The following is a 25,856-nucleotide window of genomic DNA, read 5'->3' on the forward strand; positions in this document are numbered from 1 at the left end:
GTGTGTGAAATCTCTCTCTTGTTATTCATGGGGTACCTGTCAGCACAGCCTGTCTGGGATTCGCCTCCTACCAGGTGACATTGCTCTTCTGCTTTTGTCTCCTTGTTTTGGGAGGTTTGCTCCTCTCTCTGATTTGTCTCTTAGGGGCCCTTTTCCTAAGCCACGGTAAGGCTAACACTTGGGTAGTGCGTGCCAAATCGACACTATCGCTGGGGTAGCGTGGATGCTCGGTGGTATTTCCACAGTTGGCTCTCACCATTTCCTGTGGTAGAAAATAATTTTCTATTTTCTACCGCAGGGGACGTTCCCGACGGTAATCGTCAGCATGGCCACATTGCTGCGTGCTGCCTGGTTGCCACTCCAGTAGTGCATGAGCCCTTAACGCCAAGTAAATACCCATTAGAATGAGTCTCCATATCCCCAAGAATGAATGTTACAGCAGAGAAGCTTCAGCTGTTTTGAAATACACATTGTCCTCCTGTAAAATCTTTGAAAGCTGCACGACTCAATGTGTACTTTTCTATAACGTGTGCTGTCTGGCATCCAAGTTGATTGTTTGTTTTCTGCAGTTTGAGTGTCTTCAGATGTGCTGCAGGCAGACGCACCCTTGTCTGACTGCAGCCCGCTGTAGCATGTCATCACCAGAGTGTGGTCAGGTCAAGAAGACCCAGCAGGGAATTTAAGGTTATCTCTTCCTCTAGATTTCATGACCTTCTTCCCTTGAGCCTGAAATATTCACTTGGAGATTAAATGAAGATATCGTGGGTTGGTAGACAGAAAGGATGTGGCGGGTGATTGCCCTGGATGCGCTTTGTTTAGTTTCTTAATTAAGCATTCAGTTGTTAAGTGCAATGTTCATGCTTGAGGTTTTTTTTTTTTTCTGCTTTATTCTCCAGATGAAGCAACTGGTAAAGGTATTAGAAGTGTCACTCTTCTTTTCTAGCCCCTCGGTTACTCTTTGATCTTTGAGTGGAAAACTTGTGTGACAGGTCAGGACTCAGCATGTACAGAGTGTGATAGAATCCAGCACTACTAAGGAGAGCCATCATCTTAACTGGAGTACGCCTCTAATTATAAAATGAGTTTTAAAATTCAGGTCCACAGATTGATAAATAACAAAGAATATACTAGGAAAGAATTTGAGGTTGATGTGGGTGGAACGGCCTAGTGGTTAGAGCACCAGGGAAGCCTGGTTCAAATCCTGCTGCTGCTCCTTGTGATCTTGGGCAAATCATTTAACCCTCTATTGACTCAGGTACAAACTCAGATTGTGAGCCCTCCAGGGACAGGGAACTACCTCGTTCACCTCAGTGTAATGCACCTTGATCTACTACTGAAAAATGAGTGAGCTAAATTAAAATAATAATATATTCATGATTCTTAAAGAAATAAAATATGGTTTTATTTGGTGCACTTAGAGCGTCTTTTACTAAGGCACACTCGCGTTTTTACCGCGCGCTAAAATTGTGGACGCGCTAAATGTTAGCGATGCCTATAGGAATGCATTGACATCTCTAACGTTTAGCGCGTGCGCTAAAAACGTGAGCGTGCCTTAGTAAAAGACCCTCTTAGTTAACTAGTATTGCCATTTTATTGATATAAAAAAATATATATATGAAACATCCTGAGACTGATTGACTTCCTGGACTTTAAACGTGTTAGTTTTTGTTGAAAATATTTGACTGCTGTTCCTAAACAACAGAATTGTATAAAAGGAGAACAACTCCCAAACACACCAACCAAGAGGGAAAAAAAATCAAGAATGGGGGGAAGACCAACCTAGTTCCGACACAAGGGTAATTGTTTATTAAAATATAAACAATAGACAATGCAGTCCTGTGTTTCGACGCAGAAGGCGTCTTCCTCAGGAGTCAGAATTCAATTCAGTGGACACCACAGGGTTAACATTCGATAGTCCAAAGAAAGATTGCCAAAGTTACACTATCAATGGGTAACAAAATAGAAACAGCAAAAAGCTGATGGTGTAACTTTGTCAATCTTTCTTTGGATTATTGAATGTTAACTCTGTGGTGTCCACTGAACTGAATTGTTTGACTTCTGAGGCAGGCGCCTTCTGTTCCAAAACTCAGGACTGGGTCGAGTCTCTTGTTTATATTTTAATAAACGATTGCCCTTGTGTTGGAACTAGACTGGTCTTCCTCCATTCTTGAATTTTGTTTCCTCTTAAACATCAGAAGACATTATCACTCTGGCCTCAGTTTGTGGCACCCCAGCACTCAGAGGTTCCGGTATGAACATTTGTGTTCCTGGGGATGGAAGGAACTGAGTTCAAAGTTCCACCGATCACTTTTTCTAGTATTGCTGCCCAAAGGCAAAAACATGACTCTCTGCCCTTCCCTCTCAGCCTGTCAGTGCCATGATCACGCCGTGGAATGCTACTATGACCCAGAAGTAGCACGACGCAAGGCCAGCCTGAACCGCTACGGCCAGTATGAAGGGGGCGGAGTCTGCATTGACTGTCAGGTCAGTTACTGCCTCGCTGAGCTGTATTTCCTGTGGTGTGTTCACTCTCTTCCAAAAGCTCAAAAGTATCACACTGTCTCCCAGAGCTTACACAGAAAAATACACCAGCACTGAAAACCTCTACAGCTTACACCAGTTACAGTTAGGACAGAAATCATACAGGGATCATAATGAGCACTGTGATTTATATGGTGGAGCTATGAAACTCTGTGCTGCCTCTTGTCCCTGATCTGTGCCTATGTTCAGGAGAGCAAGACATAGAAACACTTCTGGAACCTCATATTTCGATGTATGGATAAAATCACAGCTGCCTTTCAGCAAATAGAACCAAGAGCATTAAAGTTCAGATACCACAATGTAGAAGACAATTAGCAGCACTTTGGTTCCTGATGATAATCTGTGTACAGTTGAAACGTTGTTTGAGCGTCTCCTTCATATGGGATGGGCAATTTGCAAAGCCATTTCCAAAGTAAAATGGTGTTTTTACATCACATTTACATTACATTACTGACTTGTAGCCTGCTAAACCTCACAGTTCTAAGTGGTTCACAAAATTCAAGAGGCCAGGACAATCCCTGGGAATTACATGGAGCCAACGAAGAATAACAATAGTTTACAGTTCTAAACTTCTCCTAACACATATCTCTTGAATAAACATGTTTTAATCTTCTTTCTAAATGTACTAAACTGTTGAGGAAATGCATAAGATTTACCAAACTCCTTCCAAAACCTTGCTGCTTGGAAAGCCCATGATTTCTCAAAAATTGATAATCGCGTCTATCTTTTGGCTGAAGGAAAGGTAAACAGCATACTTTTACTTACTCTCCTGAGTCTTGAACCAGTTCCAAGACAAAAATGAGATAAAAAGTAAGGTGGCACCAAACCTTGTAATACTTTAAACAAAAAACAAACATGTTTAAAAATGATCCTGGCTTCCACTGGTAACCAGTGTAATTTAAGATTAAATGGGAATATACTCTCATACTTTGAAACAGGGGCGTAGCCAGACCTTACGATGGGAGGGGGCCAGAGCCCGAGGTTGGGGGCACATTTTGAGTGCTGCCCCGCTGCCACCCCCCCCACCCCGCTTCGCCTCACCTCCCTGCCCCACCGCCTCGCGCCTTCTTGCAACCCCCCTCGCCTCGCAAATACCTTTGCTTGCGGGGGGGTTGGGGACTGTCAGTGTGCACAGGACATGAGGAGCAAGAAGAGCAGGGCAGGTACGCGGCTGCGCTGGAGACGGCGCTGAAGGAAGGCTTCGGCTGGCAGGGGTTGGGGACCCCCGCCAGCCAAACCAGGGGCCTGGACATAATTTGCAGGGGGCCCAGGCCCCCATGCCCCCCCCCATAGCTACACCCCTGCTTTGAAAGTTCAAAAATCAGACAAACCGCTGTATTCTGCACTGTTTGCAACCTTTTCAGAAATCTTTTTCCACAACCCAGATAAATCGAATTACAGTAGTTAAGGTAAGGTAACATAAGAGCTTGAGTTAAACGCTCAAATCGATCTCTGTTAAAATATCTACGAATAGCGTGCAATTTTCTCATCGTAAAAAAGCATTTTTTTAACAAGCAAATTAACCTGTATGTTCATTTAAACTATAGTATCAAAATAGACACTCTAAATTTTTATAGCTTTAGAAACAACATAATTACAAGAATTAACCTTCATAGTTTCAGGAACATGCTCTACATTTGTACGAAAATACAGAAATTTAGTTTTATCTGTATTCAGTTTTAACTTAGACAACACAACCAACCTTCCAATAAATTCAAAGGGAAATTCTAGAAATAGCAGCATCAGTACTCAGTGGAATGGGGATTAATACCGAAATGTCATCCGCATAAATGCAAAAATCCATTTTTCTCCAAAAGATGTCCAAGAGACCATACCGAGCTATAACTATGCCCTGTGCAACTTGCCCACTGGTGCTCCACCCACTTCACCACTGCTAATGAGAAGAGATGGTGGGCTGGGAGCAATTTTTGCACCTCTCTGTTTGCCCTCCGTGTGGCCGCAGTTCTCGTACAGTCCACCCTCAATGGGTAAAATGTCACGTTATACCACAGCACATGTCATTTTAATCGCATTGTTAGGGTGCGTTCCCAGGGTCAGGATTAGGTGGCAGGAAAAGTAGTTTCAGAAAAAAGTGGGCTCACATCTCTGTGGAGTTTTATTGATTCCTAAGTTAACATTCTGAGTAGAGTTTCCTATAGTGTTTTGACTGCTCTTGCACTCAGGAAAGCATATTTACCATGTTGATTCTAATCGACTTTTCAGCATCACACAGCCGGCATTAACTGTGAGCGGTGCATTCCTGGCTATTATAAATCACCGGAGCATCCCATCAACTCACTGTACACGTGTTCCCGTGAGTATCTTCAGGATTCAGCCCTTTCCCTTTAATAAATCCTACAGCATGTCACAGACAGCATCTGCCCCCAGTGGATGTGGGTTTGTTTGCTATATGTCTCAAAGCCCCCGAGCACTTGTATATGAATTTGAGATTTGTTCCTCAAGCTTGGCGTGTGTGTGGCCTGGCATCAGTGATTGGCCTCAGAAGGCGTCCAAGCAAAATACAAAATGTTTGCTGAATTGGTTGTGGCAATAATGAAGCAGAAAATCTATTTTCATTCCTTGGATGATGGTAATAATAGTTTATTAATTGACCATCAGGAAAATGCCCACCATAGCAATGTACAGTTGCTTAAAACTAGGGTTACCATACGTCCGGTTTTACCTGGACATGTCCTCTTTTTGAGGACACAGCTGGGCAACCGGGCAAGTTTTGCCAGCCTGCCCATTTGTTCCGATTTGTGGACAAACGGACAGGCTGGCGGACGGGCCTAGGGGTGTCCTATCCTCTCCTTCCCTTACCTTACTGTAATGCCTTGGTGGTCTAGTGGTCTCTTCAGGGCAGGAAAGAGCCCCCTCTTTCCTACCCGGAGCGGCTGCAGACTATCTCTTTCTGCCTTCGGTCCCGGCGCCAATTCAAAATGGCCGTTGAGAGTTGAAGCGGTGGCTTTGCGAGACTTCTCCAGAAGTCTTGCTAGGTCACTGTCGGCAGCCATTTTGAATCGGCACTGATACGGGAGGCAGCAAGACACTCTGCAGCCGCTCCGGGCAGGCAAGAGGGGGCTCTCTCCTGCCCTGAAGAAGTCACTAGATCACCATGGCAGGTACAGTAAGGTAAGCGGAGAGGAGAGGATGATAGGACACCCTTAGGGGGTGTGACGGGGGGGGCGGGGTGGGGGTGTGAAAGGGGCAGGGTGGCGTGTGATGGGTGGGGTGGGGTGTGGCAGGGGCAGGACATGTGTCCTCTTTTGGGGGGGAGGTGGGGGAGCAAATATGGTAACCCTATTTAAAACCCTACTTAAAGCATATAATCAGCAAAACTGTGAACAAACAGAATTAGATAAGGTCAAAAAGAAAGACATTGCGATAATTCAAATGGGTGATTAGAAAATAAAAGATCAGATGTCGGGGTCCGAATTGGAAAGAAAGAGACTGGGGACTGGTGTTGTTGAGAATACTGTCCTGCCTTTTCAGTAATTCTGATCTTTGCAGGTTGTGACTGTGAGTCTGACTTTCTGGACGGGACATGCGAGGACCTGACTGGCCGCTGTTACTGTAAACCGAATTACACAGGAGAGAACTGTGGTATCTGTGCGGAGGGGTACATGAACTTCCCACATTGCTATCGTGAGTCCCCAGCCTCTGCCTGTCTTGGCTTTTGGTGTCTGTGGTATGAAAGTGGAGGTTACTTCTCCTGTCTTTGGTTACCTTATTCAGCAGAAAGAGGTTGATATGAGTTTGTGCGGCCTCTTAGCTGTACTTGGAAACACTTGGTGTATTTAGGGCTAGATTCAATAAATGACACTCAGTCATGCGCCAGGATGATCTGCACTAAGCCAGTATTTTGTAAATTCTGCGTGGAGCATTCTTTATAGAATACTAGCTTAGTGTGTATATTGCACCTAACTTTGGAGCAGGAGGGAGGGCCAGAGCCCAAAGTGGGGGTGCACATTTTGACCCGCCTCCCTGCTGCCCCCCCCCCTGCTGCCACTGCACGAAGGTACCTTGGCTGGTGGGGGTTCCCAAGCCCCGCCAGCTGAAGCGGTCAGCTTCTATCTTTCCTTGTCCCAGTTTGAATTTCAGCACATCCTTTTTGGCCCATAGCTTGAAATGTTTGATACTATGGCAGGTTGTTCTTGGTCACTGCCTTTAGTAATGCAGAGAGCTTCAGAACTTGTTCAGTGGTAGCAAAAGAGACCTGGGTTTGATTCTCAGGAGGAGCTTCTTTTGGGAAAAGGAGGTAGCCTGGTAGTTATGAGCTGAAAGACTGGAAACCAAGGATAAAATCCCACTTCTGCCAGTGATGATGCTTGACCTTAGGCCATCACTTAAACTCTTTGTCTCAGGCATCTGCTTAGTTGTAAGCTCTTTGGGGCAGGGGACATATTGTAGCTGAGCACTTATCACCATTGTACAGTACTGCATGTATCCACTAGTGCAATAAACATGTAGTATTAAGTTCCTTGAGGTTTGTACCTATATTTAAACAAGATACATCTAGAAAACTGGCAAATAAAGGTCTGAAGCATTGATAGACCTACCTGAGGAAATGTAAACTTTGTATTGTAAACCTTATTGAGCAATTTGGACCTTGTGTTGTAAAAAAAATATCTTGATATTGATAAAATGGAAACTGATGCAACAGATTTGCTCTTCTTGGATAATGTGACCTTTTTTTTTTCCTCCTGTAGCTGTGCCACCATCCACTGATGTCACTGGAGAACAGGTTCTTCCTGTCGGAGAAATCATAAGTAAGTTTCCCTTTCAGTCCCTGTAAGCAAAGGGTTAATAAGGGAAACCAGTGCTGTAGAAAAACACAGGCGACAGCTGATACTGAGGGACTGGATGGCCCAGAACCTTTCACTTCTAATTCGCCAGATCAAATCCTGCTCAGCTCAGAGGAGACTGAACATTGCTGCTGTCTGTTACAGTGTTTATCCCATAAACATGTTGGTGGTCTTGTCACCCGACTGAACGTGATTAGCACAAGTTTGTGTGACTTGTAAAACTGTAAAGAGAGGTATACAAGTCTAATATCTAAAACTGTACAAATAGCCAGCTCACAGCATGTGTTCAGATGCATGTGGAACCTTGAAGGGAGGTCAGGCAGAAAGGGACTGGTCAGCCATCTGTCTGTCTGTCCTGTTGCAGCTAGGTAAAGATAAATACTGCTACCCTCCTTCAGAGTTTTTCTGCAGTCTGGTCTTGGTGCTGTCACTGTGCAACTTGCTGGGTTGAAAGGACCTGTACAGAGGCACATTATTATAACTGCTGAGTTTGGCAGAGATTTGCTAAGTGTAATCACAGTGAAGATTCCTTGTGATAGAATAGATTAATTTCCATTTTCTTTGCAGCAGGCTTTGGCAGCCTGGTCGAGAGATATCCAGAGGCTCTGCACAGTCCCTGGTGGCTGAGTGACAGTGTTTAATTGCATCCAGCATCTTCTCACACCATCATTAGCTGCAGTTGGATAACGCAATTGCTCACTATATAGACCTGGTTTTTGTGATCCTAGGAGATTTGATGATTGTCTCAATGTTTTGTCTTTCTCATTTCTCCCAGACTGTGATTGTAATGCTGCGGGCACGGTGGGCAACGCATGTCGCAAGGATAGGCTCAGCAGGTTTTGTGTCTGTAAGCCCAACTTCCAAGGTCTACAGTGTGAAGCTTGCACACCAGGGAACTATGGACCAGGCTGCCAGCGTGAGTACCATGTAACAGTGACAGTCCATATACAGTGCAATATTGGCCATTTATGGTGCCCTTGCTGCCTCATATATGAGTCCATCTTGTTCTCTTAAGAGCCTGGCAGGCAAGTGTGAGGTCACAAATGTACTGTAAGGGTAAAAACTGATTGTGTTCAAGGAGGAGCTCATATGATGTTAGAAGGGGTGGTTTCACTTCACTGTCCTGTCTATTTGAATTTTGCTGGGTCAGCAACTCCTGCCTGCAAGCATGTTCTCATCCTCCTAGGAAACGTTGCAGTATTTTGTGTTGCAAGGCGGGTGATCGCACTCTCTTCTTTCTCAGCTTGTCAGTGCTCGGGCCCTGGTGTGCTGGATGGCAGCTGTGACAGTGAAAGTGGGCAGTGTGTGTGCCGGAGTGGCTTTGAAGGCTACACGTGTAATCGTTGTGCCCCAGGCTTCTTTAGCTATCCCCTCTGCCAGTGTGAGTATCCACTCATTATCTTTTACACCGTCTCTGCATCACTGTGCACAGTTTTATCCATCCATATTGCTCCTGCTAGATGTTTAAATTGATAAACTGAGGTAAAGAGGGAGGAACAGATTTATGACTGTCTCTGGGAAAAGATGAGTAAAGTGGCAAATTCAAAATGTTTGAGAATAGCTGACTTTTCATGTCATGAGTCCATAAGCGGTCTGCAAAAGTTACATGTTTGAATTTTTGTAATTTTTTTTTTTCCTCACATAAAAGGCTGAGGTTTGAACTGTTGTACTGTAGATTGTTAGCTCTAACAAAATTCATTGTTGGCTCTTGCAAATGAAAAGTTCGTTTTCTTAAAATTTGGGGGTGCTTTTTGGATGGAATAACCCCAGAGAGGGAGAAGCCTCATTCTCAATACTTTGTAAAAACAAAAATGACAATTGTAGACGCACACTGTGTACGCTATTGGCTTGAACAGGGGAGGGGGGGGAGGGGGATTAGTGGAAGACCAGGGGGTAAGGGGGAGGGACTGGGGACTTAGAGCGGGGCAAAGATATACTGTATTCTATTTAATAACGTTAATGTGGTAGCAATTACACCAACTTGAAGCATTACTAGAGATTGTCTTCGTTTAGAATCAAAGGGTTGGGGGGGGGGGGAGTAAGAGAAGCGGATAGGATGGGGAGGAAAATAAGTAAATTGTGGTGATTAATTAATTAATTATTATGCTCTTATGTTGTTCACTCGGTTTGTGATGTTAGTAAGACTAAATAGAATGGGCATATTGACTGTTTAATTCTGTTGAACCATCATCAATAAAAATGTTGAAACAAAATTCATTGTTGGAGTCAATTATAATAATCATTGAGGTGAGAACAAACAACACTAATGTTCAAATAATACACAGTTCTCAATAAACTCCAAGCCTAATCCAACTTAAACTTAAAAGAAGGAAAAGGCCTCAAAGAGCTCCAGGTGACCTTCACCCTCAAGAGCTAAAACAAACATATTTTTAATGATAGACATGTTTTCAGTCATTAAATAAAAATATGATTTAGCTTTGCTGTTGCAACATCTGATGGTGCCAAAGAGCCAGCGACCAAATCACTCCACAGTAAACCGATGACCAACGGTGGCCAGCGTTTCGAAAAACTGCCTCAGGGTCAGTGGTTTACTTTTGCAGCCGGTGTTTAGAGCAAAAAGTAAACCACTGACCCTGATGCAGTTTTTCAAAATGCTGGCCGCCGTTGGTCATCGGTTTACTGTGGAGTGATTTGGAGGGGCCTTTTCAATATGACATCTAAGTCCGACTTTGGACGTTTTGCAAAAAAAACGTCATTTTCAAAAAAGAAAATCATCATCTTTTTTCTGAAAATACTGTTTTGAACAAGGTTTTGTGAATTGGACATTTTGGTTTTTGGTCCAATTTTCAAAAAAAAAAAAAAAAAATGTCCAAGTGCAAAACGCACAAAATCAAGCCATTGAGAGATAGGAGGAGACAGCATTTTTCAGTACACTGGTCACACAGACATCCCAGGAGATAAATGGGGCACCCTAAGGGGCACTGCAGTGGACTTCAAAAACATGCTGAGCCCCCCAACCCCCCCCCCCCCTCCCCACCAAAAAAACCCACTACTCCCAACTGTACACCACTGCAATCGCCCTTATGGGTGAAGGGGGCACATATATGTGGGTACAGTGGATTTCTGGTGAGTTTTCGAGGGCTCCACCACAAGTTTGACAGGTAGAGAGATAGAGATCTGAGTCCCCCATGCCATGGTGTACTGCACTGACCACTACACTACTCCAGGGATCTGCATTCTGCTGTAATAGACCTGGCTTTAACATCTGAGACTCTCATACAGACTGGAAAGTCATACTTTTATTCACATTTTTTTGAAAGTGGGAGGGGTCAGTGATCACTAAGGGGGTATTGGGGTCACCCCTGATTCCCTCCAGTGGTCATCTGGTCATTTAGGGCACCCTATTGTGCCTTATTCATTATAAAAACAGGTCTAGCTCAAAACGTCTTAGTTTTAGTCCTGGACAGTTTTGTTTTGTTCCATTATGGCTGTAAAATGTCCAAGTGTTAGGAACGCTCAGATCCCGCCCTTAACACCCCCCCCCTCCCCCGGCATGCCTCCTTGTGTTTTGAATGCACTTCCGATGGACTTCATAGAAAAACTTCTAAAAATTGGTTTTGAAAATATTAATTTGGCCGTTTTGGGGAGAAAAACGTCCAAATGCTGGTTTAGGCCACTTTTTAGACGTTTTTTTTCTCTTTCGAGAATGAGCTCCTTGGTCACTGGCTCTTTGGCACCATTGGATGTTGCAACATCAAAGCTAAGTCATATTGCTGGTGATGAATTGTTTTAGCTCTTGAGGGTGAAGTCACCTGGAGCTCTTTGAGGCTTTCTTCTTCCTTTAAATTTAAGTTGGATTAGGCTTGGAGTTTATTGAGAACTGTATATTGTTTGCACATTTGTTGGAGGCCAGACACAGGATGAGTGGCAGCGTCTGTCCCTGCTGACCTGCTGATGGTGGTGCTTGTCCTAGAGCAGACCTTTTCATTGCTGGGTGTCTTTGTTCTGTGTTTCATCCTCCTGTGGACTGTCCTTTTCTTTGCAGTGTGTGGCTGCAGCGCTGCTGGGACTTTACCTGAAGGCTGTGACCCAGCTGGTAGATGCATTTGCAAGGCTGAGTATGATGGACCTCGTTGTGACCAGTGCATTGCAGGATACCATTCGTATCCAAACTGCCAAGGTACACAGAAATGCAGACTTTCCCTGTAACGTGGTTATGTCCATTTAATTTGATTAACTGTCTTTTAATTGAAGCATCAAGTTGATCTATATTTCAAATATCATAAACACATTTAACACGAGCATGTAGCTCTCCAGAACCAAAAGGTTCATTCTCTGAACTAGGCGCTAACATGTACATGCGTACATAGGCGCCGACTCCGTGGGTGCTCGAGCACCCCCAATATTTTACGGACCGGACGTTCCCTTCCAGCCCAGCCAGAATTTTAAAACTACTACTACTGCTACTACCCTCCGAGTTCCAAGGCCACCCCTCCCTCCGAGTCTGAGTTCCAAGGCCCCCCTCCGTCCGAGTTCCAAGGCCCCCCCTCCCTCCGTCCATCCGAATTTTAGAAAGCCCTCTTCTTACCTCGCCTCAGTGAAAAGCGTGCACTGCAGGCTCGTCGGCGCTTCAGCCTTCCCTTCTGTCTCTCGGCTCTGGTCCCGCCCTTGCGGAAACAGGAAATGAGAGCGGGACCAGAGCCGAGAGGCAGAAGGGAAGGCTGAAGCGCCGACGAGCCTGCAGTGCACGCTTTTCACTGACGCAAGGTAAGAAGAGGGCTTTTAAAATTCGGACGGATGGAGGGAGGGGGGCCTTGAAACTCGAAGGGAGGGGGGAGCCTTAGAGCTCGAAGGGAGGGAGAGAGAGGGAGGGAGGGGGGCCTGGAACTCGAAGGGAGGGAAAGGAGAGAGGGAGAGAGAGAGGGAGGGAGGGTGGATGGGCGGGCCCCTGGAACTGGGAGGGCGGGCGGGTGGGAGGGACTGGAACTCTGAGGGAGGGAGAGGGGGGGGCGGAGGGGAGGGGTAGAGGGGGTAAGGGGGCGGGGAATGCACCACCTGTAAAAAAAAAATTTCAGCACCCCCATTCATTTTGAAAAGTTGGCTCCTATGCATGCGTATATGCCAGCATGCCGTCTAGGCACTATTCCATAAATATACGATTGTCTTGCAGAGTGTATACTTGCAAGGGGAGTGCTTGCATCTGCAGAGCATGCAGAAGACATGGGGGGGGGGGGGGGCGAGACTCCCACATTTGTGTGCAACTTACTGTAATTTACGTTTGCTGCATTTAGGCCCCTGTACTTATGCCAGCTTTGTGGCTGGTGTAATTGCGAGCACTTAAATGTTTAGAGCAATAGTTGCCAAACTTTTATCGGTTCACAGCACCCCTAAGCTACACATTTCCTCTCAGGTCCCCCTGCCTCCTACGGCGTTGAATTCTGCCTTTGCTGGTGATGATGCCCAAGCCCTGCCAGCTGAAGAGGTCTGCTGCATGAGGCCTGAGCTCTGTGCTGCCTGAGCAGTGAGCAAGTCAACAGCATACTTCATCTGCCGACGCCGACACTCCTGCACGTGCTCAGTTCAGCATGAGCTGAGCATGTGCAGGAATGCCGGCATCAGTGACTGAAGCATGCCACCGACTTCCTCGCAGCTCAGGCCTTGAGCAGCAGACCTATTCAGCTGGAAGGGCTTGGGCATTCCTGCTAGCCATCCACAATTTTGGAGGGGGTTTATACCGTGGTTCCCCTGTGAGTTCACTGCACTGCGCAGTTTGGCAACCGCTATGTTAGGAGTATTAATATTGGGTCACACCCAGGTTTCAATGTAGAACAGGCACCTCCTTCCTGCTCTCGAGGTGCGGAAGTGCCCAGTTATAGAATTGTCCCGCAAGGGCTTGGTAAAAGAACTTGTGCAGCAGTCAGAACAGTCAGCATCAAATCTGGGGTGTAGTCATTTGAAACGTGATAGACTAGGAGAGTCCAGAGGGTGCTATGAGAAGGTTCACTACAAGTACCAGAATGCACCGGGGTTGAAAGCTGTGAAAAAGTGAATCATCATTAGCCTGGCTGTGGTGAACAAGAGTGCGGTGTTTACCGTAACCAGTGGTGTGCTGGAGCAGGCTCTCACAGGCTCTCGAGAGCCGTTTGTTACGTTTTTAAGAATTTTGGGAGCCGGTTCTCCATGGCTACTTTAACAAATGGATCCCAAAATGTGGGCTTGGGCCCCTCCTGAATTCTCTTTTACTTTGCTGGCGAGAAAGAGCCCCCTGTTAACAATTTACCAGCACACCCCTGACCGTAACCCAGGTTGTGTTGGTCTGTCTTAGCTTTGTTGCCATCACTGCTATCTGCCATTTTGTAGACCTCTGTGTGTGGGGTGGGATGAAGGGAGGGGGGGGGGGGGGGGGGGTCTTTGTGCACGGTCTGAGAAAGCAAGAATTTCAAGCAGGAGGACCCAATTGTAACCTCCTCTGTTACCTTTTCTTTGTGATGCAGGAGGACAAATATGGAACTTAAAGTGATTTGTAATAATGTGAGAGCCCCACGCACTCTGGTAAATAGAAGCCAACTGATAAGGCACCTTTCCACATGATGGCTAAATCCTGACTTTGCAGAATGAATTCTGGCAAAAACCATCAAAATAATATAACTGGCCCTGGTCTAAAGCACTCAGACATCCTTCTGCCTTGTTTGCGCATGCCTTAGGGGACTTAGCTCCTTATCGTGCATGTGGAAATGAGAAAGTGTCAGGTTCAGCATCAAAAGAGAAGTGGTCATGTGTGTCTCTCTCTCTTGTTTTTTTGCCTATAACCTCTGATTTTGTTGCGGGTTCTCTCTCTTGTTTGTAGTGTGCTCTTGTGATACCCGAGGCTCTGTGGAAAATAACTGCAGTCCCACCGGTCAGTGTCGATGTCATTCAAACTACATGGGCCCTACCTGCAACCAGTGTGCCCCAGGTTTCTATGGATTCCCCAGCTGTACACGTGAGTTAGCGTGATTTCTGTGGGATGGAGAGGAAACACAGGGCTCCTTTAGCTATGTCCATGAAATGCAATGTTAGCTTTCTTATTCTAGTATTCTCTTGTATAGACTCAGGTGTAGGATATTAGTGTTTCTTTATAGCTTGTTTTTGATATACCACCTAATCTGAGATGCAGGTCTAGGCAGTTAGCACAGAAAACTAAGATACATAGAAAATTTAATTTGAAAGGAACACCAATTTATGATAGGAAAGAGATCATACATGCCAAGAAGTGAAACTAAGTAAAAGTGCAACAATATATGTGTGTCACACGCTCCAGGCCGGACTTTCAGTAGCTCTTATAGGACAATTAAAGGCCAGACTAGAAAAAAGGGGTCTTTAGGGCAGACTTAAATTTAATGAAGGAACACTCTGATCGAATGTGGGCTGGGAAGTCGTTCCATTATTTTGATGCTAAAAAACAGAAAAGAACACAGCGAAGGTGACAAGATGGATGACGCCAAACAAACTTCTACTGGACTCAGAAAAAAGTTCACAGCAAGAGTTTATTCTTAAAAAACTGGACTCGACACGAGTTGGGTTTCAGCCATTCAGGCCTGCCTCAGGAGTCCCTGTATGGCAAAGTGCTATTGGTTCTCATAAGGAGAGTCTTGTGCAAACACTGGATTTCTCTAACAACACCTAACAAGCTTACAGACTTATGCACAACCACTGTTGTAATTGAAAGCGAAACCAAAACATCCACTCTTCGCTTTCAGTTACAACAGTGGTTTGCATAAGTCTGTAAGCTTGTTAGGTGTTAGAGAAATCCAGTGTTTGCACAAGACTCTCCTTATGAGAACCAATAGCACTTTGCCATACAGGGACTCCTGAGGCAGGCTTGAACGGCCGAAACACGACTCGTGTCGAGTCCAGTTTTTTAAGAATAAACTCTTGCTGTGAACTTTTTTCTGAGTCCAGTAGAAGTTTGTTTGGCGTCATCCATCTTGTCACCTTCGCTGTATTCTTTTCTTGGTTTTTCCATTGCGGAGGTCCGCTTTCTTCTGTGTTTGCCGCTAAAAAACAGAAGGCAGAAAGTCTAGTTCACCAAAGTGGGCCTGTTTGGGATTGGGGAAGACCAAACGTTGAAAGTCTAATGATCTCAAAGCTCGAGACAGGGTGTAGGGTATTGTAAGCAAGGCTAGATGTGACACGTTGATAGCAAAGTTAGACAATTACACTTACATTTTGAAAAACCAAACGTTAACTGAAAAGAACTGCTTTTTGGTTGCACCATTCCTTTGTTGTTCCCTTTCCTAGCAAAGGTTAACTCTTTTGCTGTGTGCACAGGCTAATGAGGCGGGCTCTTTGTGGACCCCCTCTGTATGTTACCAACTGGCTGGAAGTACAGAACCACAAGCTCAGATTTGCTTTGTGTTAAGAGGAGGCTTCCATTGTCTGGCATGTAGGAACCAGACAACACCCTTTCCTTAACACATGCCTTCAGGCTTGACACAGCTAGACTGAAGCACCTTATCCTGGATTAAGTGTACATGCTGTAACCTGAACTCCCAGAGCACCAAGAGCTATAAAGAACTGCTAAATTAATCCCTGTCTAGAGGAAAGGGGGTAGAATTGCAATGTTGCCGCTGTTAGTACATGTTCAGAGAGAGAATGGTGAAAAACAGAAATCTGTCATAGTGCAACAGAACAAATGGGTCAGTTCTCTTTGAGTCGCAGGTGGTGTGTATCTGGGAAAGGTGGGGCAGTCAAAGAGGTGCCTCGTGCAGACAGGGCGTGTGTGCGGTAGCTGTCTAGTGCTAGGCATTGAAAATCACTTTCTCTGTGTCCCAGAATGTGTTACTTATGAAGCTGCTCTGTGAAATTGGAAGAAAGTGGGAGAACAACTGTCATATGAACTGCAGCTTCGTTATACTCTGCAACGCGTGTGACACCAAGGAAAAGTTGGAGGATATAAGACTAGGGAAATGCTCCATAGCTATACATTGCTTAGCAATAGAGTCTAATGATCTCAAAGCTCGAGTCAAGGTGTAGGGTATTGTAAGCAAGGCTAGATGAGACACGTTGATAGCAAAGGACCTTCCTCACCCCAGACTCTTCATTCCTCAGATACCTTTGTCCCCTGTCAGAAGCTCTAGATGAGATGCCCAGTTAGTGGCCTTCTAAGTGGTGAATTGGAAGAAGCAGGGAATGATTGCATCATGTTGATTAAAAATCTCTCAGTTGAATATATAGTGTAAAAATATAGCTTTATTCACCTTTCAAGAAGAGCAAAGAACCTCTTACTCGCACGTTCTCCTCCTGTAATAGGCGGGATAGCATGAGACTTGGTTCCCTCCCCAGATGTGCACCAACCTCATTATGGTAGCAGAGGTTGGCAGAGTGTGGCATCTGGAAGACTTCTCTCTTGTCTCCCCAAAAATTACAGGATGATTAACTGTTCCCAAGGGGTAATATTTCCAAATGGGTTAGTTTTGTGCATCCAGTGACAATAATGAACTCTACTCCTAAGCCAGAGCGTATGTTCTATGATCTCTCTCAACTATAGTGCTAACGCTCGCCATAGTACCTGCATCGTGCCAAAAAGAGCCGCTTCTGGAGTTTACAGGATGTAATACGTATAGACAACTTATCAAAGTGGGAGTTGTTTGTAATCAGGGAAATGACACCCTATGTAATGGGAAATACTTGTTTTTTAAATTTAACTAAGCATCTGCTGAAAGGAAGCCAGCTTTGAGCTGGCTTTTTGATTTCTAAAACTAGGTTTTGGGGAGGGACTGATTTGGCCGAGCTTTGCTTTGAGAGAAAACACCTTCTGGCTGTAAGCCATGATGCCCTTTTGTGTTACAGCTTGCCAGTGCTCTGTGGAGGGCTCCCTGCATGGCACATGTGATCTGGAAACGGGACAATGTAGCTGCCATTTGAGAGTGACAGGAATGCGTTGTGACACTTGTATTCCAGGAGCCTATGGATTCCCACAATGTGAAGGTACAGTGGCATACCAAGGGTGGGGGGCGGTCCGCCCCGAGTGCACGCCGCTGGAGGGGTGCCATGGCGCGCGCCTGACCTGCTCCGAGTTTGCTAAACTTCATCGCTCATTCGCTGCAGCTCCCTCTGCCCCGGAACAGGTTACTTCCTGTTCCGGGGCAGAGGGAGCTGCAGCGAAGCGAAGTTTAGCGAACTCGGAGCAGGCGCGCGCCGTGGCACCCCCCCCCCCCCCCCAGCGGCATGCACCCAGGGGGGTGTCATTTCGCCGGAGGGGGGGGGAGGTGTCAGCGGGGGGAGGGGGGGCGTGCTGCACCCGGGGGGGGGGGCGCATTGGCGGCTCCGCCCCGGGTGCCATCCAGGCCAGGAACGCCACTGTGAAGGTATTGCTGACCTACTAGTGCGGGGAGGGGAGAACCTAGGGGGTGGCTCTCGGAAATCAAAAAAGAATTTCCATTCTATGAGATACTCAATTGCAGATACCATTGTGCTAGATCTGTTCAAGTTCCAATTGTCTCTTCTGTTGATGAGAACAGGGGAAAGTCAGGGTGGGGGAAGCGTAAGCACAGTACAGTGTTTAACCTTCATCTGAGCAAACTGTCTGCACAAATTTTAGCTGGACAAAAAGAGATAGTGATGGGAGCATTCTGAGAGAGTGTTTTTAAACTTTGACCATTATTCATTGCTGTTCAACGGAAGGCAACCAGGCAACTCTGTTTGGCCATATAACAAGTCTAGAGATTGCCAGACAGCCTTGTCCACAGAGGGCTGTCTGAATATTGTCCCTGTAATAAAATGAAATATGGTGTTGATATTCAACAGGTTTGCCTGACAAAGCTTTGGAGTTAGTGAACAAAATCCATGATTTCAATATTTTGCCCCCCTCGGCCCCCATCCTCTTCTCCATTCAGCTTAGTGTTTAGTTGTCTGGTCAGAATTTAACCAATTAAATTTGGAGACGTTCCTGGTCTGTGGCAAACATTATCTGGCTGTTGTTCATTTTCGGTGCTGGCCAAATAAAGTTTGGTTCAGTGGCGTAGCTACATGGGGCCACGGGGGCCTGGGCCCCATAGATTTGGCCCTGGACCCCCCTGCTGATTACCCTCTCAACCCCCCCTCCCGCCGCCAACCCTCCCCCGCCTTGCGCTGGAAGAAGAGGACCTCGGCTGGCGGGGGTTGGGGTCCCCCGCCAGCAAAGGTAGCCAGCAGCAGCGGGGGAGGGTTGGCGGCAGGAAGGGGGCTTGAGAGGGTCATCGGCAGGGGGGGGGGTCAAAGTTGTTGGTGGTGGTGGCGGCAGGGAGGGGGCTAAAATGTGCCCCCTCATCTCGGGCTCTGCACCCCTTCTCCCGTTGAAGTCTGGGTATGCCCCTTGTTTGGTGGCCAGTTGAATGGTCACAGTTAATCTCACTTTAACCAGATTTTTCAGTGCTAAATATCTGGTGTAAAGATATCTGGATAATTTTACTGCTGACCATCAGCCACCTCCTGTGTCATATAAACCACAAACCTGTAAATAGCTCTCGTGTCTCCTGGTGGGTGCCTGCAGGTCGGGCAGGGTGGTGCTTGAATCTGCCTGCCTGCATTCCACAGTGAACCATTGATTAAATGATCCTATTTACAGGCCGATGCTCAAAGCCCGGGTGCTAAAGCCCACAATGCAAACTCCTTAGGACAACAACAACAGCACAGAGAAAAAGCTAACCAATGCTCAAAGCAAATAACATCCAAATGGTATGCATGGATAATTCACGCCGTTAAACTGAAAGCAAGGGGGAACGTGCCTGGTCAATGTGCACAAAAGTTTCATGGTAAGTGTGGTCCTTGTGCACATGTCCACACAAAACCAGAAGTGCAAGCACACATTGGCACTGTTCTGTGCTTTTAAATATGAGCCCTTCAAACGTTGTTTGCGCTGAAATTTTCGAAAAGCTCATATTTAAGCTCAGAAAAACAGGTGCCGATTGTGTGCTTTCACTTTTGCTCAGACTCGCGCACGTTTGTTTCTCACTATCGATTGATGCTTAGAAGCAGCACGGGATTCCTTCGGCTTTCAAAAAAAAAAAAGACAAAACTAGTAGTTTAAAGTGAGAAATTGATAAGAAATCCTCTCCACAAACCCCTCTGAGCTGGCAGTAAGTTTCAGCATTATAGATCTTCATTTGCTTTGGGCATTGCAGCGCTGCCCTCTGAGCATTGTGAGGGAATACTAAGGGACCTCATTGCATCCATTTTAAATGCATTTCAACACAATTTGCGGCAAGGTTTAGCGCAGACATTAACACCCACGTTCCAGCCCTTTGAGCATTTTGCGCATAATAATGTGCACACAAATTAAGCACTAACCACTTCTTAGCACTGGTATTAGTCTTTCTCGATCTGGGTTTGCAACAGTTATATTTTCTACAATTGATTTTTACAAGTACATATAACAGACTGACTCAGCCAACTAACATAACCACAAAAATATAAAGTAATTCTAAAACAACAATAAACAAGTCTTGCTGTTCTTGCAGAATTCAGTTGGGATCTCAGAACTACAAGTTCTGCATTCAGTGGGATGAACTCAAGACTGGAAAAACCCTGTAAGGCAAATCTGGAGCCACTTGGCAACCCCAGTGGTGTAGCAAGGGCAGGGTGGGGGCGGTCCGCCCCGGGTGCACGCTGCTGGAGGGTGCAGAGAGCAGCCGTGCGCCTGTCAGCTCCACTGGTTCCCTGCTTCCTCTGCCCCGGAACAGGTTACTTCCTGTTGCTGGGCAGAGGGAGCAGGGAGCCAGTGGAGCTGACAGGCGCGCGGCTGCTCTCTGCACCCTCCAGCAGCCAAGAATGCACCCGAGGGGGGGGAGGGGGGCTTGATGCGCCGGGGAGGGGGATGTCATTGCGCTGGGGGGGGGCTTGATGCACCGGGGAGGGGTGTCATTGCACGGGGGGGGGGTGTCGTGCTACACCCTGGGGGGGACAGATGCCGCTGCACCTGGGGGGGGGGGGGGGGGTGCGCAGCGGCGTTCCGCCCTGGGTGGCAGCCGACCTAGAATCGCCACTGGGCAACCCTACTTTGTACCCAAGTAGTTTGTACTTTCTTTGAAGCAAAGTGTGCTTAGTAAAGAACCTCCACTTTTCCAAAATGCATCTTTACCACATAGGTTGGGGGAGGGATAATTTTCAAAAGGCATTTCACTTGGGTACGTTCAGGTTTACTTGAGTACAAAGCTGTGAAAATGATTTCTCTTGTGAGAAAGCCTGTCCCAGTGTGTTAGGTTGTGAGACATCACTGACTATTTTTCCATCCTGCTTCCTTGCAGTGGGGTCCTGCAATCCATCTGGTTCGACTCTGGTGGGATCCTCACCCTCCACAGTGAGTATCTCGCTCACAGAAGTGCCTTTCCACACAGTGTCTCAATCTTTACTGGCTCTTCCCCTGTAAAACCCACCTCCCTTTCCACAAGCTTTTATACATGTTCACCAAAACAAAGGTCTTTTGCAAGGCTGGGGCTGTAGGGATCACTATTACTTGTGCTGGAATTGCTTTTAATGTAAATAATTAACTCCTCTTAGTGCAGGGGTTCCCAAACCTGTCCTGTGGGAGTCCCCAACCAATCAAGTTTTCAGGATATCCACAATGAATACTCATGAGAGAGATCTGCATGCAGTGGAGATGCATGCAATCTTTCATAAAAAACCTGAGTGGCTAGGATTTCCATCAGGACATGTCTGAGAACCACTGTCTTAGTGTACAAAGTTTATTATTTCAGCAAAAGCCTTAGCTGAGCTGGAGCAATTTGTGATGTCATCGAGCATTATCAAGTCTGCTTTGCTATTGGTTCTAATGATACAGTGTATGCTGCACAGTGCCATGTGACACAACTTAGCCTTCCAAAGTTCCATAGAAACCTATGGAACTTTGGAAGGCTAAGTGCTTTGAAATATGCCTCATTGTAGTATTGGACTTTCTCCATTTATAGAATGCATGCAAGAGTGTCTTCTATTTTTTGTATTTGCTGATGAGGCTTTATCATCTCACTGGTGCTGCAGTGGTGTCATCCCCCTTGCCAGTTCTGTGCATATATGAATTGCAGAACTGACTAACTGAAACTCTGTGCCCTAGGCCCCGGGCCCCCCCACCCAAGCATCAGTAGACCTTCCTCAGGCCTACCTTAATAAGCCCTGGTGATCTAGTGGGCTCTTCAGGGGCAGGAAAGAAACCCACTCTTTCCTGCCCCGGTTCCGCTGCCACTTTAAAATGGCTGCTGAGACTGCTGCGGGAGGTCCCAGCAGCCATATTGAGATTGGCACCAGTATAAGTAAGAGCAGTCTCGAGGAGTGGCCTAGTGGTAAGGGTGGAGGACTTTGGTCCTGAGGAACTGAGTTCAATTTCCACTTCAAGCACAGGCAGCTCCTTGTGACTCTGGGCAAGTCACTTAACCCTCCATTGCCCCATGTAAGCTGCATTGAGCCTGCCATGAGTGGGAAAGCGCAGGGTACAAATGTAAAAAAAAAATATGGCTGTCGGGACCTCCCACAGTGATTTTGCGAGGCTGCCATGGGAAGTCTCGGTGGCTGTTTTAAAGCTGTGGTGACGGCAATGGGCAGAGAGAGTGGGGTTCTTTACTGCACCCAAAGAGGCCACTAGACCACCAGGACTTGTTAAGGTAGGCAGGAGAGGGGGTTTGGGAGCAATGGTTTGCAGTCCTCAGGGTTCTGTTCTCCGTTGTTGGGGGGGGGGGGGGGGCAGGCATGACTTTTCAGTTTCAAGTGAAACCGAGCCATGGATTTCGGCTGTGGATTCAGTTTCGACTGGAACCAAAACGGCTTCTACCTGTTGTACTTCAAGCCAAGCTTATTTTCTGCTTTCTTCCTGGATCAGGGCTCCTGTGAGTGCCGGACGTATGTTGAGGGTCCGGCCTGCAATCGCTGCAAACCCTTGTACTGGAATCTAACTCCAGAAAACCCCTACGGTTGCATGAGTAAGTAAGACCACTAGTGTGCACAGTAAGAGAGGGCATCCTTCTGCCCTCAGGGCCTGGGCACTGAAGGTGCCAATTTAGTGTGCCCATATCACTTACCACCAGAGATTTGCCAGTCTCTGCTCAGGATAAACACAGTGATGGACAGGTGAGGTGTGGAAGACAGGGAGGTTTGAGAGGTTGGTAAGAGGGTGTGAAGGAGAACTGTGGAGTGAATCATTCTCCTGTCCTCTGACTGGCTGTTTCCTGCTGACCTCTTTCTCTCTGCATTTTCCACAGGTTGTCAGTGCAGTGTCAAGGGCACTCTAAACGGTGTCGCAGAATGTGAGCAGGTGAGTTGCTGGAGGTGAGGTTTCTTCATGCATGCATCTGTCTGTTGGGTGGATTGATGCTGTGATAACCTTTTTGACCCTTTAATTTGAATTTAAAATGTGTATTCTGCCTTTTCCAGAAATTGGATTACAACCTACTAAGTTAAAAATCAACATGACTTTTTAAACAAAATAAAATTCTGCATTATAAAACCCAATAGATAGCATGTAAGCAAGTAAATAAATAATAAATAATAAATAAATAAAACAGCACTCCATTGAAATACTGTGTCTGAAGTTTGCCACCAGGCTTATGGGGCACCCACAGGTAGATGATAACATTTGACTGGGGTGTGTAAAGTTAGTTATGTCATAAGTGCTGTGCTGTGCAATTTTACATTCTCATCGTACCGCAACCCTGGTACAGAATACTGTGCTCTCTTTTATAAAAACCATTTTACTCCCATGGAGATGTCCAGACTTCTTTAAATCACCTGACTTGAGGTAATGGGTGGTGGGTAACACGCATTACACTGTTCCAAGAACCCCCTAATGCAGAGTGGTTCCGTCGTATGCACCCTGTAATCTTCCTAACTGTGGACTGTAGTTGCTGTAGCCTGAGGTGGAGTATGGAGAGCTGATCAGTATCCCCTCCCCCTCCTTTCTTTGCATGCTGTTTCATAGGGTACCGGGCAGTGCTTCTGTAAACCCAATGTCTGCAGCCGCACCTGCTCTGTGTGCAAGGATGGATACTTCAGCCTGGACCATCGTAATTACTTTGGCTGTCAAGGTAATATTGTTTCAGCTATTGTGCTATTCAGTTGTAATTGGGCTTCCTTCTGAGTTGATCCCAGTTCATCTCCTATTCTGCTTCCCGTGGTTCCATCTCTGGTCTTCCTTAGTCTGCTTTGAGCAGGTCTGAGCCTAATATCCTCTTGGAAAGTGCCAGGGATTAATCAGACAATACTGCCCTTGTTTAACTTGGCGTAGGTTCCTTTTGAGCTGAAAACACATTCCCCCCTGGTGCGGTAATGCTGTCATAGCCCATTCACTTTGAACGGGCTGTGTCAGCATTGCCGTGCGGCTTTGTAAACAGGGGGGAATTGAGTGTTATCCACTAATAAAGGGTAATTATACTGCCATTCTCAATACCCCATTCGATACGTTGGGACATTCTAGCATTATTGACCACAAGTACCAAGATCATACACAACTACACGATAGCATACTCCTGTTAGAATAACACATTTGACCTGCTTCACTTGTTTTACTGTATAGCTTGCCACAACTGCCTTCGGCCTGCTTCATGGATACTTCTAATAACTGCGATTACTGCTTCATAATGTTATAATACAATATGAGAAACACGTGTCTGGTTACGGCTGACATTTATTGTTAACTATTAGACTTTTTTTTTTTATGTAAGTTCAAGTTTAATAAGCACTGTCAGTTGTTACCATGTAAGCCACATTGAACCAAACATGTCTTCTTTCTTTTTAAATAATATTTTACTAGCTCAAAGGTAGGCGCAACGTAAGAGTAGAAAGCCAATCAAAAATGTTACAAAGCTGGACATTGCAACAGGCAAATGAATAATAGGACAAAAATTATATAACCACAAGAAAGATATCGTTCACCTCCCCTTGAACATTTTTTATATAAACCCCTAACACACCCCACCAGCAAGTGCCTCGGAAACTGCCCTCCTCACAGCACCCACCATGGCACACAATGTGGTATATCTGTGCCAAATGTCTCGATACAGGTGGACAAGGCAAACTGGGTGGATAACCACTCCGCTATCTCTCTCAAAGACGAGCCATGTTCCTATTGAAGAAGGGGTGAGGGTCAACCAGGACTCAAGCATGTCTTTGGAAAATGCAAGATATAAAAACGAATAAAACGAGTGTGTGTCCTCGAAGCTCAGTGCAGTGCTATCCAGAAGATAATCCTATGACTCTTTGGGTTTAAGATGGGTAGTAGGTCAAACAATGCTAACATTTTATCTCAGTGATTCTGTTCATAGGAGGGGGTGATGTGTGTAAACAAGGTGCATTCCTGAGGGCTTAGTTGGGCTCTTACCTTGGTCCTTCTCTGTAACTAGGCCTCAGTTTCTCCGTCTGTTGCTCGTTTTCAGTACAGTAGTTTTCACTTGTTAACTTGTTAGCAGGCAGGCACATGGCATCGCTCAGATATGGTAGTGAAATGGGAGCAGATAGGGGTGACCTCTGATCTTTGGTGCCGCCTGCCTCCCTTAATGATGAAGTTCTCTTGTTTTCAGGCTGTCAGTGCGACCTTGGCGGTTCCCCTGGGTTGACATGTGATGAGAGGACCGGGGCCTGTCAATGCAGAGAAAATGTTCATGGACCCAAATGTACTGAGTAAGTATCTGATCCACTTTATCGAAGGATGAGGGAGCTATTAAATGTGGCACATTCTTCTGTGTCTGTTCATCTGGATCGATACCTCTGGACTCATTGAGGGGCTGTTTGTAACCCCTGAGGTAGAATGTGGTACCTGAGCAGAGGGGGCTTTTGGAGCTTATAGACGAGCACAAATGTGTCAGTATCACGGGACCTGACTGAAAAGGGAACTCCTTTTCTGAATGTGTTGATGATATTTTAACTTCATATAGCATTACAACAGCATGTGGCTATGGGTGACATGTCTCAGAAAAGCTTCTAAAAAGATAAAAGCAAGCTCTTCATAAGACATAAGAACAAACGAATAGCTGTACTGGATCAGACCAGTGTCCATCTAGCGCAGTATCCTGTTTCCAGCAGTGGCCATTTTGTTTTTGTTACATTTGTACCCCGCGCTTCCCACTCATGGCAGCTCATGTGGCTTACATGGGCAATGGAGGGTTAAGTGATTTGCCCAGAGTCACAAGGAGCTGCCTGTGTCTGAAGTGGGAATCGAACCCAGTTCCCCAAGACCAATGTCCACCACCCTAACCACTAGGCCACTCCTCCACTGTTGCTACTATTTGAGATTCTACATGGAATGTTGCTATTCCACTAACAACATTCCATGTAGAAGCCGGCCCTTGCGGACACCAATGTGGCCGCGCAGGCTTCTGCTTCTGTGAGTCTGACGTCCTGCACGTACGTGCAGGACGTCAGACTCACAGGAACAGAAGCCTGCGCAGCCTTCTACATGGAATGTTGCTAGTGCAATAGCAACATTTCATGTAGAATCTCCAATAGTATCTATTTTATTTTTGTTACATTTGTACCCTGCGCTTTCCCACTCATAGCTTACATGGGGCAATGGAGGGTTAAGTGACTTGCCCAGAGTCACAAGGAGCTGCC

General features: G+C 46.1%; 1 protein-coding gene across 1 annotated transcript in view; it reads left to right on the forward strand.

Moving 5' to 3' along the window:
- LAMA5 (laminin subunit alpha 5) overlaps nucleotides 1–25,856 on the forward strand; it is a 297,353-nt gene that overhangs the window by 125,553 nt on the left and 145,944 nt on the right. The window contains exons 8-21 of the mRNA XM_030212484.1: nucleotides 2,366–2,484; nucleotides 4,765–4,855; nucleotides 6,052–6,186; nucleotides 7,251–7,310; nucleotides 8,122–8,262; nucleotides 8,590–8,727; nucleotides 11,353–11,487; nucleotides 14,155–14,289; nucleotides 17,139–17,276; nucleotides 20,573–20,625; nucleotides 22,135–22,234; nucleotides 22,514–22,566; nucleotides 23,230–23,335; nucleotides 24,827–24,926. Coding sequence (XP_030068344.1) covers nucleotides 2,366–2,484; nucleotides 4,765–4,855; nucleotides 6,052–6,186; nucleotides 7,251–7,310; nucleotides 8,122–8,262; nucleotides 8,590–8,727; nucleotides 11,353–11,487; nucleotides 14,155–14,289; nucleotides 17,139–17,276; nucleotides 20,573–20,625; nucleotides 22,135–22,234; nucleotides 22,514–22,566; nucleotides 23,230–23,335; nucleotides 24,827–24,926 — 1,504 coding nt within the window. The remainder of the gene's footprint in view (nucleotides 1–2,365; nucleotides 2,485–4,764; nucleotides 4,856–6,051; nucleotides 6,187–7,250; nucleotides 7,311–8,121; nucleotides 8,263–8,589; nucleotides 8,728–11,352; nucleotides 11,488–14,154; nucleotides 14,290–17,138; nucleotides 17,277–20,572; nucleotides 20,626–22,134; nucleotides 22,235–22,513; nucleotides 22,567–23,229; nucleotides 23,336–24,826; nucleotides 24,927–25,856) is intronic.

Source organism: Microcaecilia unicolor, chromosome 8, assembly GCF_901765095.1.
Source record: "Microcaecilia unicolor chromosome 8, aMicUni1.1, whole genome shotgun sequence".
Classification (NCBI taxonomy): domain Eukaryota; kingdom Metazoa; phylum Chordata; class Amphibia; order Gymnophiona; family Siphonopidae; genus Microcaecilia; species Microcaecilia unicolor.